Below are 14,626 nucleotides of genomic sequence, written 5' to 3' on the forward strand. Positions count from 1 at the left end.
AGAGGAATGACAGTGGGAGGAAAGGGATACCGCACTCAGCCCGTGATTTGGCAACCCATATGAAGAATATCAGAGTTAAATAAGTCCAGGCAATCAAGTGGAAATATTCAATGTCAACTGTCTTGGGACAAAAGGAAATACTCTACTGCCTTTGCTTGTCCAGCTTATTTTCAAACGAGTTCCTTCAGCAATGTGTATGTGCAAGACTCAGTTTAGGATACACGGTGCAGCTGTGTGTTGGGCTTTCTCTTCCCCGACACTATGTAAAGGGTTTAGTGCCACCCAAGGATAATTTACTGAACTGAAACAGGCTGACCACTGCCTGAAGCTTTACGGCTTTTCAGATGTCCATGTGGGACATTGTCTGTATTTGGGATTCTCAGAATTAATTGCTACTCTCTAATAATTAGCAGCTTAGAGATTGCCCTGGGCCATAGGGGAGGGAGGGCTTTGAAGGGAAACCAGAGCACGGATGCCAGCGGACTTCCAAAAAATTATCTGGGGCTGAGCAGCTGAATCCCACTGCTTTTGGATAGGAATTGGACAACTCACTGCCCTCCATGCCTGTGTGAATTCTTAATATGCATTTGACAGTTCGCATCTGCCTCTCATTTTATGAGTCAACTTTCAGGTTTAAGGACAGATGTCTTGGTGATAGCTTTGACGCTATAATCTGGCAAGGGGAAATGAAGCTTTTCTTTACTCAGGAACCCATTTTATAGCACAAGTAGGTAGCCTCTAAACTTTATCACAAAAAAAGTGATTTGGAATAGGTAAACAAATGTCCACATCCAGCTATAAACCCAACTACTGAAAACCATCAAGGGATTTTGTTGTCACTTTAGAAGCGGCTCTGCAGTAAAGAGCCATGTACAAAACTCAAGCTATTAAAGGAAGGGTGTATAGAAAGGTATGTGCCTTAAGATTAATGCTGTAGAGTCAAAGAAAAGCTGTTATTTTTGACATTTTGACATAGCATCACTTTAGGATCTGGTTCTTATTAGCCCTTTCTGTGCCTTTTAAAGGTTTAGGTTTTTTTTTAAACCAAAAATGTCAGGAAATTTGGAACAGAAACTTACAATAAAACACGTCCCCTGACCCTCTGATCTATCAATCTTTCAAATAAACAAAGATAGCTGGATGAGCCAGGAAAAGGTTATTATATATAGTTACCTTATGTATAATGGTCAGATATTTGCTGCGCACAGTGGGGTTATACAAAAAAATCCAATGTAAGCGAAGCATTTTCTGAAAGATTTTTGCCATGAATGCCCAACGTTACTCAGGGTGGTTTCTTTTTCAAGTTGTGTTCTGTGACCTTCAAATTTCACACCCTGTATTATTTATAAATGAAACATTCAAGAAACACAAATTCTCAAATAAAAACGTACACTCTGTCAGTGGAAAAGCAAACAAAAGGAGCTAATGTACTGTGGCTAAAAAAATTTTCAAACAAAGTAGCAGTAATTTACTGCCTCGCTACTAACAGGACCCCACAAATAGAATCAGAATCCTGAGCCCCATCAGGGGAGCTTGATTTACCAAATATCCCCCAGATAATAAAGGAAAATAAAAAGGTAAATTGTGCATGAATGTGAAAGCTGTAATTCTTCCCCTTTCACCACGTGTATCAAATTCACATCCAGTGATTTCAAAAGAAAATCTGGAAATCTCTAAAGAACTGGGGCTGAAGTTAGGAGGCCTCAATCCACTTGGTTTTCTCCACGTTTGGTTTTGTTTATGTTTTTTAAGATGTAGTTTGCCTAGGAGTCAAATTCTCCCTGGGACATCAGAAAGATTTTCCCTGTAAGAACTCATAGCCAGGTCATCTCCCTGCCTGGAAAGACTTGTCAAGGTGACAACTTTAGCCTGGATTCATCAATAAGGACAACAAGGCTTGCTTTTCCCCTCGGGAAGCCTCCAGACCCAAAGGGTCCACCAGCAGTGTGTACCCACCGGGATGTCCTGCAGCCCCTTCTGTGCTCCGTGGCCTCCTCTTGCACTGTAGCTGCCGTGCAACCCACCCCGCCAGAGGATGCTCTGCCCACACAAGGATCTCCAAGAAATTAATGACACGCAGTCCCACGCACAGGGTAGTGGAGCAAATACTGCAGTTCTCCCATCCTCTGTTTTGGCCTTCCCCAGTAATTTTCTGCTCTGGATCCCCAGACCTTCCCAGGCTTGCTATAGGTGATCCTTGTATTGATATGCCTTTGAATACTTAAGGATAAATCCCAGCTTAACCTTAAACCACTGAGTGACTTGGGGTGCATTTTGTAAAATCTTGACTCTTGCTGCCAAGCTGTCTGCAGAATGTTTGCTTTCCATATAACACCTGGAGCACCACGAGACTGCCAAGTGCTGCTGCAGCAGTGACCACAAGGTCTATGCCACACAGAGAGGCTGTGAGCAGTGGGGAGCTCAAAGCCCGGGCTTGGGACCATGGACGTCTGGAAATGAAAAAGGTTCCCAAGACCTGACTCATTCTAATGTTTTATATTTCCTTGCCAAAGCAGATAAGCCATGAAAAGGGAAAGGAAAAAAGGCAGTATCTGCAAAAACTCACACTAATAGGTTTTCTTTGGAAACTGAAGGACCAAGGGAAGAGCTCCTGGGAAGAGGAGGTACTGGCAATGAGATAACATGCTGCACTCCAGCACCAGTGTCCTCAGCTCTGGCTCAACTGTGGCCAGGACGCATCCCTGTTCATGGTCAGGGAGCTGCCACGGCGAAACGGGCTCCTGGGGAGGCCGCAGGTGGGCATGAGGGGACCGGGAGGATGCAATCACGCGAAGCTGCAGTGACGGCATCGTTCTCTTATCAGTCCTGTAGAGTGAACGTCCACTGAAGTTGAATCCTGCTCACAGTTAAAAGAAAATAATATTTCAGAGCTGACTCTTTCTTGGCAAAGACTCCAATATTATCTTTGCCTAAGGATGAAGAGTTCCCAAGCAATTCCTCTACTGTATCAGATGTAAATAGGCTCTCATTCAAGTTCAGGCCTATCTATTTCTTTGTAAATAAACCAACGTCTGACAGAAGGAAAAGCCTACCCTTCCACAATCGTTTTTGTGGAAGAAAAGCAGCTGAATGAAGGGCTCTTCACTGTTTTAAATAAGGATCAGGGAAAAGAAGAATTCAAGGTAAATTGGAAGCTTTCTCAAACAAAGAGCTGGAGCAGGAGCTCTTCCCCTGGTGAAAGGGGAGAAAGGGAAGGCAATGCACAGGCAGGAGACATGAGAAACCAGAGTGCCTTAAACAACAGAAGAAATAAAGATTAAAAAATGCTCAGGGCCGCCTGTCTTGCTCCCTCACCTGCTGGCACCCCCCAAAAGAGCCGCATTAAAGAACAGAGCATGGACCCTAAAAGTCAGCACCAGGGCAGAGCATCCTCGTGAATTCCACTTACTCCCCACTTCATCTGGCCTTTTTGTTTTGCCTCAGATACCACCTATTGCCACAGCCAATGTCAAACAATTTCTGAATAAGGAAATTGCTTTAAGCGACCAAAAGTGAACGGCCATGCCGTGGCAAGTGTCAGGAGTGGTTACAAAGCCTGGTGCAACAGGGCCATGTAGAAGCACACGCAGAGGGGGACTTCTCCGAGCCTCGCGAAGCGCTGAGCTGTGGTCCCCGCTGGACATCTCCCACCCGCTTGGCAGCTCCGGGCTCCCCCAGCCTGAGGGAAATCTCAACCAGCAACTTGGGGATGAAAGGCTTCGCATCCTGCCACTGACCCGCGGAGATGGGCCTTTTCCTATCGCCAGAGCCCCCTTTTTTCCCTGAAGTTCACTTATTTCTCCTTATATAATTAAATATTTATTTGATCACATTTTCATTTCTCTTTTTCCCTTGTGGCATTCCCTCTGCATGCCATGATTTACCAGTCGGAAAAGGGAGAGAAATGCTCATAGCTAAATTTCCCCTGTTTAAAAGTGATTATTTTTTATTTTTTATGCACAGTTTGTTTGTTTTTTTAAGGTTTTGGTGAGAAACCACCTCCTCCCTCCCATCAATCGTTGCTTTCAACAGCTCTTCACGGGTGGCTGCATCTCTTTTAAATTCATTTCCTGTTAAAAAGAATAAACAGGCAACTGTTTAATGCTGTCGATTTAGCTTATTTAATAGAAATTGAAACCTGAATAGGGCTCAGTTGTAAGATAATCACTGCAGAACTCACCGAGCTAGGGAAAGCACCATATTAAGTAATTACTTCAAAATGCTGAATATTGTTTAGCAAGACTACGAGCTATTCCTCCTTTCCAAACACAGGAGACGTATTTGAGGAAGACATGCTCATTTCCAAAAGGCAGCAGGTAGAGTTAGAGCCACTTAATGCAGACAGCCATTTAATTGGGAAATTTGGCTAGAAACCACTTTCATGTGGTGAACTTAATAGGCTTTAAAATGAGTTTACTGGGACGCCTGCGTGACCTCATGACTGACTGCAGCAAAGACAAGTGGATGTTGATTTCTTGAGATGCTTGTTTGCAAAAGAAATGGAAACTAAGTGCACACCTAATTTTCTCCTCTGAGGTTTCAACTCACCAAGTCAGCATCGCTGCAGCGTATTTGGCTTTATACAAGCGAGAGTTTCAAAGACTTTTAGTAGAACCAGCAGCTCCCACATTAAAGACCCTGCTTCTCTCTTAGACAAGACAAAACATGTGCACTTTACTTTGCTTGTGGGCACACTGGGAGAATCCACCCCTCTGACTAAGCTTTTTAGGCAGCAAATGCATTTTAATCACATATGTAAATCCGTGTTTAGGTGTGTAAGCTTACAGCAGTCTAAATGCTAATCAGCTCGAGCAAAGGGGCCGGTAATCCCCCAGGAATGCAGGATTCAGCCCAATGAGTGGTAATTGCCACATTCCAGGTGGATTAGAAGCCTGTAACTTCATTTTACCTGTTTCTGACAATACAGCTCAGGAGCAGGTGCCATGGAAGTAACGCGGAAAATGGTTTAATTACTAACGTAGAGGCCAGGCTCGGTGCTGGCACAGAAAGTGTAAGCTTTGCTTCCAGCAACAAGATGGCTCAACATCCAGGACAGCGGCAGTCGCCCCAAGTTTTACCTCTGCCAGCCCTGGAGCTGCTGCTTTCCGACAGAGCCAGCACACTGGGTTTGGATGTCCCACCCTGGCTGATACAACCCGGCATGGAGAGTGTTTGGAAGAAAACACATGACAAAGGAGGCAGGCAGTCCGTGCTGCCACCAGGCACCTTTCTCTGTTTCCTACCTACGTCAGTCAAACCAAGGTTTTGGAGAGTGCCCACCTAGGGCACACGCTACTGAAAAAAAGGAGCATTTGAACTACCAGCTGAGAGAAAGCTTAACCAAAATATGGGTTAAAAATCACCCTGATCATAAGAAACCAGTCTACACAAAACCTCCCATTAGGAATAACAAAAAGAAGCTATTGGGGGCTATTTTTCAGCACAGATCAGATGCAATTTACTGTAAAATTACATTATCTTCAATATCTCTTGTGTAACTTCCCCTCTATCTATGATTTGGTTGGAGGTATATAGCTTTCTGTGCAATATATAGCAATGTATGGGTGCTTTATCAGTTGAACCCTTGGGGTCACAGTGGAGAGAACAAAGAATATATCACTGATGATCATTTACAAAAAATATTTCCACAAACTCAACAAAGTGTGACCCTGTCTTCTCCTGTGACCATGGGTTGGGTTCCTAGAGAAAAATCTACCCTGTAGGTTAGTAAAGGCTGCTTGCCAAGGATATTGTAAGAGGCCTGAATGAAGACTGTCCGATTGCCTTCTCTCTGGCATTTCCTAATTTTCGAGCGTTTAGCTTTGTGGCCTTAACTTGGTTTTTCTAGGCCACATATTTATTTCTTACTTCTTGAAAAACCAAACAAAGCTGCCAAACAAGTAAATAAACATGCAGGCATCCTGTCTGGGGGAACCACTGCCCTCACGTCTCCGCAGTTCCGGGACGTTCCCGGAGCACAGCCTGGACCTGCAGACCTGCCACGGGCACCTGGATGCATCACTGCAGTGGGATAAGACATCCCCTCTGTCAACACCTTCTTTCAGCAATTTGCTGTGAACTGGGAATTCTCTGCTTAATGAGTACACGCTTTTCTCCCTTTCCCACCAGCAAGCGCAAGCTCTTTGACTTTCGTCTTCTCCAATGTGTCCTGGATTACCAGAAAGCCCTGCTCCTTCCCTGGTGGGAAGGCAGATGTGAAAGAGTCAACCTTGCCTTAAAGTACTCTGAACTACATATTGTCTTCATACTTAAGCACAGAAAACATATTTATGCATAAACATAAAACATTATGAACACATGTTCATAAAAAACATTAACAAAATACAGACAAAAACATTTGGAAAAACCATCTGTGGCAGAACTCCACTATGGGAAATTTCAGTCTAAATAGTTAATGGTTGGCAAAGTTATAAGCAAATGAAAAGAATGGTTGACAAATTGCACAGTTAGCGTGGCTAACAGCATCCTCTGCTATAAACGTTATATTAGAAGCATTTCAAAGACCAGATTCACTCAGGACCTGCAGGCCACTGCCTTGCAATAAGGGCTAGAGGAAGCTAAACAATTTGGCTTAAATAATTGGTGGTGCATAATTTACAAAATGAAGGGGAATGAGAAATACATCCCTTCTTTTACAATATATACCCTTCAGAGAGCTCCAAATCACACATAATTACCGCCTGCAAATGTATTTTCCCCCTCTACTAATTTAAAGCCTCAAAATTTCATAATAAAACACATCGAGGCAAACTGAGGGCCTGACGCTTGTTAATTTTGAGTTCAAATCCTAAGATCCACCAGACAAAATGTCAAGCAGTTCATAAACTAACAGAACTCACATCTTGAAATATTTTTACCACATGGAACATTTTACTGGTACAAGAAACGAACACAGCTTTCTCCAGCAATCACAGAACCACACATAATTAAATGTCAAGTGATCACAAGGCATATGAGGTTTATCTTAAATGCCCCCTCACCCCTTTGCTTCCTGATTTGGCCAAGTCAAGAAGAAGAATTGAGATATTTAAATCTGATTTCACATCTTTCTATTTTTTTCTGTCCACTTACCTTTATCTAATTCACTTGAGATGTTCCATGATGATGTAGGCATGAAATCAGCAACAACTGATGTATTTGCTCCTGGAAGGGAAAAACAGGAAAAAAAAAAAAAAAGATGCTGTTAATATATTGATTCTGTATCATCAGAGGAGTATAAGGCATTTATAAAGCCGCTGTCACAGTAATAAAGTTATTTGAAGAACAGCAGCTATTAAAATGCACTCGATGCTCTGTGTTGGCAGGCTGAGACATATGGGTAGCAGAACCAGCGAAGTGGAAAAAGGCACAGGGCCAGCCCTGGAGTTTGTTTTGCAATGCTGTCACTGTGAGGCCTTGTGTTAATTAAGCAACCAATCCTTGAGATGTATTTGGCCCACCTTAAAATCTCTCCACCAGTTTTATAGAGGTAGAATGACTCTGCAGTGTTACAGCTAAGAAAAACACAAATGCTATGAGGTTGCTGAACATGTTATCTATTAACATTTACAAGTGATTTTAATCCTGCAAACCCGTGTGCACAAGAGACACAGTTTATGCACTGAAGTTAATAGGGCTACTTGTACGAAAAATCCTCCTACGACTCTTGTAAACACAGGCTGGAAAGGCTGATGTGAATGTCAGTAGCATTTTCTCATTGCTATTATACTTTCTTCCTCTTCAAGAAAAAGCTGAATGGTGACATTAGTCTTCACTTATATTTTTACCTTGTTTTTAACACGCAAACACTAAGTCGTACAGAGGATGGTGTTAAGGGAACTACCAGCATACTTCCAGCCTCAGCTATAGGTTGTGGTAAAGCACCTCCCCGATCCAAACGTCGACGATTTCATCAAACACCCATATGAGGACTCCGGTGTGTAACTGCTGCTGTAGCACTTGCCACATCCCAACAGGTTGTGGTGGCCAGGTACAGTATCCACGATGAGATGTTTGTCGGGTTCCCTGAGGGTCTTTGCAAAACCACGTTCAGCAGCGTAAACCCATCATCACGCGGCGTGGGGGGAATTACTGTCCCCTTGTAACAGCGGACCCACGTGTGCCTTACAAGGCCCCTCAGGCATCTGGGAAGGACTGCTTTCGGAGCATGATCTCTCAGAGTCAACCCCCGGGGATTAATACACATATATACGAACTTCAGTGAGTGACAGTGGGAAGAAGGGGTGTGCATATACATTATACGGCACAGAAAAGCAGTGCACCTCCTAATTCCCTGTGTCCACCCAGCCCCGGGAAACCTGACCTCGAAAAGGGGGAAAGTAATGCAGGACAGGAGTGGAGCGGAGAGTGAACTTGAAATAAAAACAAGCAGCGCTCTATGTGTCAGCTCCCAATCTGAGTGAGACGCTGAAAAGACTCACTACAAATTAACACCCTGCAGCCTGATTCTGCACCCTGGCAGTGCCGGGTGATCTCACTTGGTCCCACAGGTGTGCAGTGAGGGCAGAGTCAGGATGGTGAGCATCAGCAGGATCCCAGATGAGAATAGGAATATTTTTATGTGTATCGTTTATATTTTGACGCCATCCCTTTAGCTTGTTCCCAGACAGCTTTTAACTACAAAGCAATTTCACTCATAAAACTGTGGCAGTGCAAGGATACGCAAAGATGTTCTGCGTTTATTTGACCAGTTGGCAAATATTCTATTTCATTAAAAAAACACAAGAAAATTGTAAACACAAAGTCATACAAATGCATGAAGCCGTTAAGTTCAGATACAGGCACTACACTTTTTATAAATATCGCCTTTCTTAAAAGCCCACCTGGTAGCACTGCTTATTTAAGACTCTGTCAAGTATTTCCAGTGTAAACACCGAATTTGAAGGCATTATAACTCACCTACAAACACGGCCCCTGGCCTGTGCAGATACGCAGGGCAGAAACCCACTGATGGGGGCAGATCCTGAGCCCATGTAAAATGGCACTGCTCTGAAGTCAGCAGCGACACCTTTTTACACAAGCTGAGATTTTGGCCCACTGGGTCCATCCCTCCTTGTTCTTTACTTTTGAACAGTTGAGCTTCTTACCTAACCCAAATGTTAGGGACCATGTGGCTGAAAGACCTGCAGGGTTTAAAGACAACAGAACGGATCCAGTGCTAATATCACCTTCATGGTGACCACGACTATCCAGGCAGCAGGACACCATGGCCAACTGAGGCTCTGACGCTAAAGTGGAGATGTGGGGTGGGTGACAAATAACCGGTGGGCCAAATGCAGACCAGGATCCGATCGGTGCCAGGCTGGTACCGGAGAATGGGATGCTCAATCTCCTACACCTTCCCTTGCCCTTCCATCCCTCCTACCTCAAAAATGGGGCAGCTCCTGCAAGCCTATGATAAAACCCCTCCAAGAGAGGGATCTGAGGTGCCATTGCCTCTCACACCTCCTGTTGAGACCAAACAGGTTCATCTCTTATGTCCACAGGGCACCACTCAAACCCACAAGAATGGGTTATGTCATTCACACTGCTCACACATTCAAGTTCTGCACTCGACAATATATTTCTGTAGGTAATATTACTTTTGTTCACCTGGAAATATTCTAGTATTAACAGCCCACAAATGAACCATATTCTGCAATCAGCTAACACACATTAACCAAAATGAAAAAAAAGCAGTAACAATACTATGACCAAATACAGTATTTTGCTATTTAAAACTCCAGAGTGTTCCTATTAATGTTTTCTTAAAAAGGCTTTGAAAACATGACTGTGAATCTCACAGAGCAGACATCCATCATCTGATCTACAGAAGAAACGACATTAGAAGACCAAACTTTAATATTGTGAGATAGTTCTCCAGGCTGGTAACTGGTAGTTTTCTGATATTCCTGAATTAAAGCCCCGATTTAAGAGCAAAGCATTACTGTGCCCTTAGTAAACATTTTATTTAATTGAAAGGAACATGCAGAGCAGCTACACAGCATGGGAACATACCACCGAATCACAGTTAATGCAGAAAACAAAAACATCCCAGAAAAGAAGTCCATGAGTCATGCATGAATATAATTTCTAACTGTTGATGACTTAGGATTGCTGTGCATGAAAGCGAGAGCAGTGATACCTCTCCTTGGAAAAACTACGTTACAACCTTCAGGCCAAAGATGAAGCGTGCTCTGTCGGAAGGTGAGCCAGCCCATGGAGAGAGATGAGTCATGGATGGGAGAAGGATCAAAGCCTCTTCTGAGCAAACTCGTTCCTCCCCTGGAACCTCCTGCTCCTGCCTGATCTGCCTCGCTCAGTAACTGTGCCTCCAGGAGGAAAACGCGTCTAAAAAAACCAGACTGGGAATGAGTTGGACTTTTTTCCCTTTTGGGACCCACCGTGTGCTAGTGGGTCAAAGAGCTGGTGCACCAAGAAGGTCACAGTGAATGCAAGACACCTACAGCTATTCCACCCACGACCTGGAGGAGACCAGGGAGCAGCGCTCAGCATCCTTCACTCCACTCGTCAATGACCTTTAAACTCCCACTACCCAGTTGCTCCCTTCATCCTGTAAATCCCATATATGGGATTTACACACAGCAACTTGCATTTGGGGCACTGGAACAGGCTTGTCCACTTGCTGTCACCATTAAAAAAAAGAAAAAAATCTGCTTAATATTGCAATTCAATTTTAAATAAGGCATTTAAAAATTAATCCTTAATTGTTAAAAATGCCCTCTTATGCCCCGCTTTGACTATGTGAACAACAAGATTTGTTTTGAAAAAAAGTCAACCTGAGAAATGTGATCAGCAGAGAGAACCATTATCCCGTTAAGATTTTATTTATAGATGGAATCATTCCAGATGAATGACGAATCTTATCTTTAATACTGGAAAGATAAGTATCTGTTCAAATCTCTATCACTATGAAGAAACATTGGTCTTAAGTTAATGAGAAATCACAACAGTCAATTATAACCCCCGTGAAAAGCCAAGTAAAGTGTATTAAAATACACTCCCCACAGAGAAGTTGGCTAATATCTGATTTTATTACTATGTTGCATAAGTGAAGAGTGAATTTCACACAAGTCAGTCCTTTTAAAGCCTTTGTGATTAAATAAACTTCAATAAGGTTTACAAAAATCTGCCTCTGAAGAAAAACTACAGAGCTAGTTCTTATCACAGGCCCACACTACTGTCTCATTTTCTCACCAGAAGCAACCATTACTCAGTGCTCCAGTGTTTGTACTGTCACGGGTACAGACCATCAAAAGGATGGGGCAGCCTCATCCCCGGGCCACAGAACCAAACAGGAGAAGATCCAGGCCCCGTGCCCAGGCTAATTAATATCTCTGTGCGATGCATTTGTAACATAAAGTAAAGAGAATATAAGTCAAAACAGGAAGAAGGGAGATAACTAAGATGACACCAAACCCAGAAATGATTGAAGATTTTAATGGGGAACAAATCTACTATATAGAAACAAAGCAGAGAGCAAAATAAGTCTAAGAATGTGGATATTCTGCTTGCAAGGCCCTACAAGCAATGCATAAGGTCTCTACGGCTGCTAAGCGTAGGAATGTACACATCCAGTAGAAGTGTTGCCTGGGACAGGCTTTCTTCTCAGGTGCAGAGATGAAAATCCCAGGTCTTGCAGGAACACATCTTTTTAAGGTAGAAGATATGTCTAGTTACAACACGCAACAAAAAAATTCAAAGTGTCTTCTTAATGGGCATCCTCTGTCTTACTTTATATCACACCAGTGGGTCATTCTATACCCTAATTATATACCCTCATTATATAATTAAATATATAATAGGGAGTACGTAATTTTTTCTGATACAAATATGAATGTGACTGCAACGTGTGCAATTCAGATCTCACTGTAGAATACCCCAAATAGCAAAACCAGCAAGAAGGTATTTAGAGTAAGCAAGGAGTTAGAAGTGTGAGTAATAAGATAAACTATATAAAATGAATGTTTTAACTAAATAGAAAAAGAAATTTTCCATTTGTGAATCTCTTTTTGAAGCTGCGTAGAAAGCCTACCCCAAGTGAGATTTGTTATCCTATGAAGGAATTTGCCTAAGGAAGTGATAAAACCCCAATTTCACGAGACACTAAAAACAAGATTGGGCAAGACATTACTACAGACACAAATGGGGAGCTATCCCACGCTGTCAGGAGGGTCAAGACAGGATAACTTAACAGAAGATTTGGGCACAAGTATTTTCACCAAATCACTGACAAACATTTTATATCAGCAGATCTACCAGAAACATCAATGCCCCTTAAAGAGGTGAATAAAAATCTTCAGAAAATAGGCTCTTCAGATATCCTCCTTGGATATAACATTAGGAAAACAGGAATCATAGATAAAGTTATATAGACTTACAGCAAAACCTAATTATACTAAGCGCTCATTTTTTTTTGCTTTTCTGCACATTCCAGACCGACGCTTCATCTTTCTCTCTGTCTAGTTCCTACCTGACTGATCTCTTCCAGCATCTTCCCACAGATATGCCTCACGGCTGTTTTTCTTCTTACTTGTATCTCCCTCATCTTCCTTTTTTGCCTTTTGCGTTTTCTGTTTCACTGATCCTTTGTAAGTTCCCCACACATTTTCATCTGATCTCCCAAGATACTACGTTTTGCAATCAGCCAGTTACCAGCCCATCCACAGCCCACCCTGGAGGTGCTGAAGGAAATCTAGACATACTTTCTGCAGACTGTAATGGATATGACCTATTATTTACTAATTTTCTTGTCTGTTTAAAAATTGGCACCATCCTGAAATTTCCATAACATATACCTCAAATTTTGCTTATATCTTTAATGTATGAAAGGATTTTATTTTCATGACATCAGTACCTCTGCATGTCGGAAGACATGTCTGCATTATACAATTCTTGTGTTTCAAAAGGAGGTAGGAGTCATAAATACTTCAATCAGTTGAATGAGGCAAAACTGCATGAAGATAGGAAATTGTTGAGAGCATTTCTCCTCTTCAAGTAAAGCAGGTGTCTCTCAAGGGGAAGACACTGCCTTTAATAGTACACAATACCATTGATTCATTACAGGTGTAGCAATTTCAGTACACAATGATGTGTAAAAGATACAGTACATATAGTCTACAGCAAACAGTCCACATTAAAAATATACTCCTGCAAAAAGACTCAACCTTCCATGTTCAGGTGAAGCTGCTGGCCTTTGTACTGCTATTTTAAATACTTTGAAAGAGAAGAATAAAAACTACTGGAGAACAGACCTTAACTCAAGATCTATCTGGTAAGCAAGATGAAATGCTGCATGATGGCATGTCTCCTTCAAATGTGTAACGTTAACTAGCTAGCTTTACTCCACCTGGTTACTCTACGGCTGAAAAAGCAAATGCAAAGCTTGTTCTGCCAAAACCTTGCGTAGGCAGATCTGAGAGATAGTTTACCAGATGATTCCTGCAGAGTTCACAACTGCTGCCATCGCTGTGTCAGAAACCACACTTTCTGCTGGCAAAGGACCCGCTGGAGCTCTTCAGGCCGCTCCGTGCACGTAGGGGCAGAGATGATACTGCATGAGACTAATAACTTTCAAATGGTTAATTTTGTTCACATTCTTAGAATGTAAAACTTTCAAGCATATCTATCTGTGATTTATGTGTACTGTATCATTATTGATAGCCTGGGGTAGGTTAATAATTGGCATTAGATAGGGAAATTTTCAACACCAATGAACAATCTGAGCTCTGTGGATTTCAGATATACAACACATTAATTTTCAGCTTCAAAAGTGAGACATGCAGCAGGATGATTTAATTTAGTGCACGACTGGAAATTGTTAGGAACTTCATTTATACCACAGCCTATTCCATCTATCAGAGCACCTCATCAGTGCTACTGGCACTTTCATCAGCACATACACAATGAACAACCTCTCTACCTGGGAGTCTTTCTAAATGCCTCAAGCTCCCAAGGGCTGGAGATAAATTGAAGGATTAGCCCATTTATGATGCATCATCAGAAAGAATCACGCTGCCCTGTTTGTGATTACAGGGCAGGAAGCCAAGAGCGCTGCATGCACCTGACACCTCTGCCTTACCTTTTCTTGCAGATCTGCCCTCTTTGATAAGGATACAGCAGGAAAGCTTTTGGCTCAAAGGTGGGCAGCCACTGGGGTTTCCTGTACTTACAGGATACCAGTAATACCCACCCCAAAAGGCCTACTGGGGAGAGTAAAGCTTATTCTCAAACATGTTGTTCTTAAAGATTTGCTCTGGAATATCAATAGGCAATATCATAAAAAAATTATGTGATTGCTACGTATTGAATATCTGCAAACTCTTAAAATACCTTTAAATGTTTTGGCAGTAGTCTAATGACCTGCACAAGTCAGGGCTGACTGCAATATTTTTAGTAACTTGGTCTTTGGCTAAGGTCGTATCACTTAAAAATTGTTTTCTTCAACGGGATCAGAGCCATCTCTTGGAAGAAGAGGTTTTTAAGAGACCTTTTTTATACGCTAATACTTTAATCCTAAATTTCTAATTATTGAACCACAATTCCTTTTGATTGCAGCTATTAATTACAGATTATCATTAATGTTATATGGATTTAGAAGTCACTG

At 42.3% G+C, this 14,626-nt stretch overlaps 1 protein-coding gene across 1 annotated transcript in view; it reads right to left on the bottom strand.

Moving 5' to 3' along the window:
* The window catches only part of ROR1 (receptor tyrosine kinase-like orphan receptor 1), a 55,078-nt gene extending 47,916 nt beyond the window's left edge, over nucleotides 1–7,162 (bottom strand). The window contains exon 1 of the mRNA XM_010582287.1: nucleotides 7,093–7,162. Within this exon, the coding sequence (XP_010580589.1) occupies nucleotides 7,093–7,135 (43 nt within the window). The 5' untranslated portion in view covers nucleotides 7,136–7,162. The remainder of the gene's footprint in view (nucleotides 1–7,092) is intronic.
* Nucleotides 7,163–14,626: the final 7,464 nt, after the last annotated feature.

The sequence above is a fragment of the Haliaeetus leucocephalus genome, unplaced genomic scaffold (genome assembly GCF_000737465.1).
Source record: "Haliaeetus leucocephalus isolate CR32 unplaced genomic scaffold, Haliaeetus_leucocephalus-4.0 Scaffold848, whole genome shotgun sequence".
NCBI classification, from domain to species: Eukaryota; Metazoa; Chordata; class Aves; order Accipitriformes; family Accipitridae; genus Haliaeetus; species Haliaeetus leucocephalus.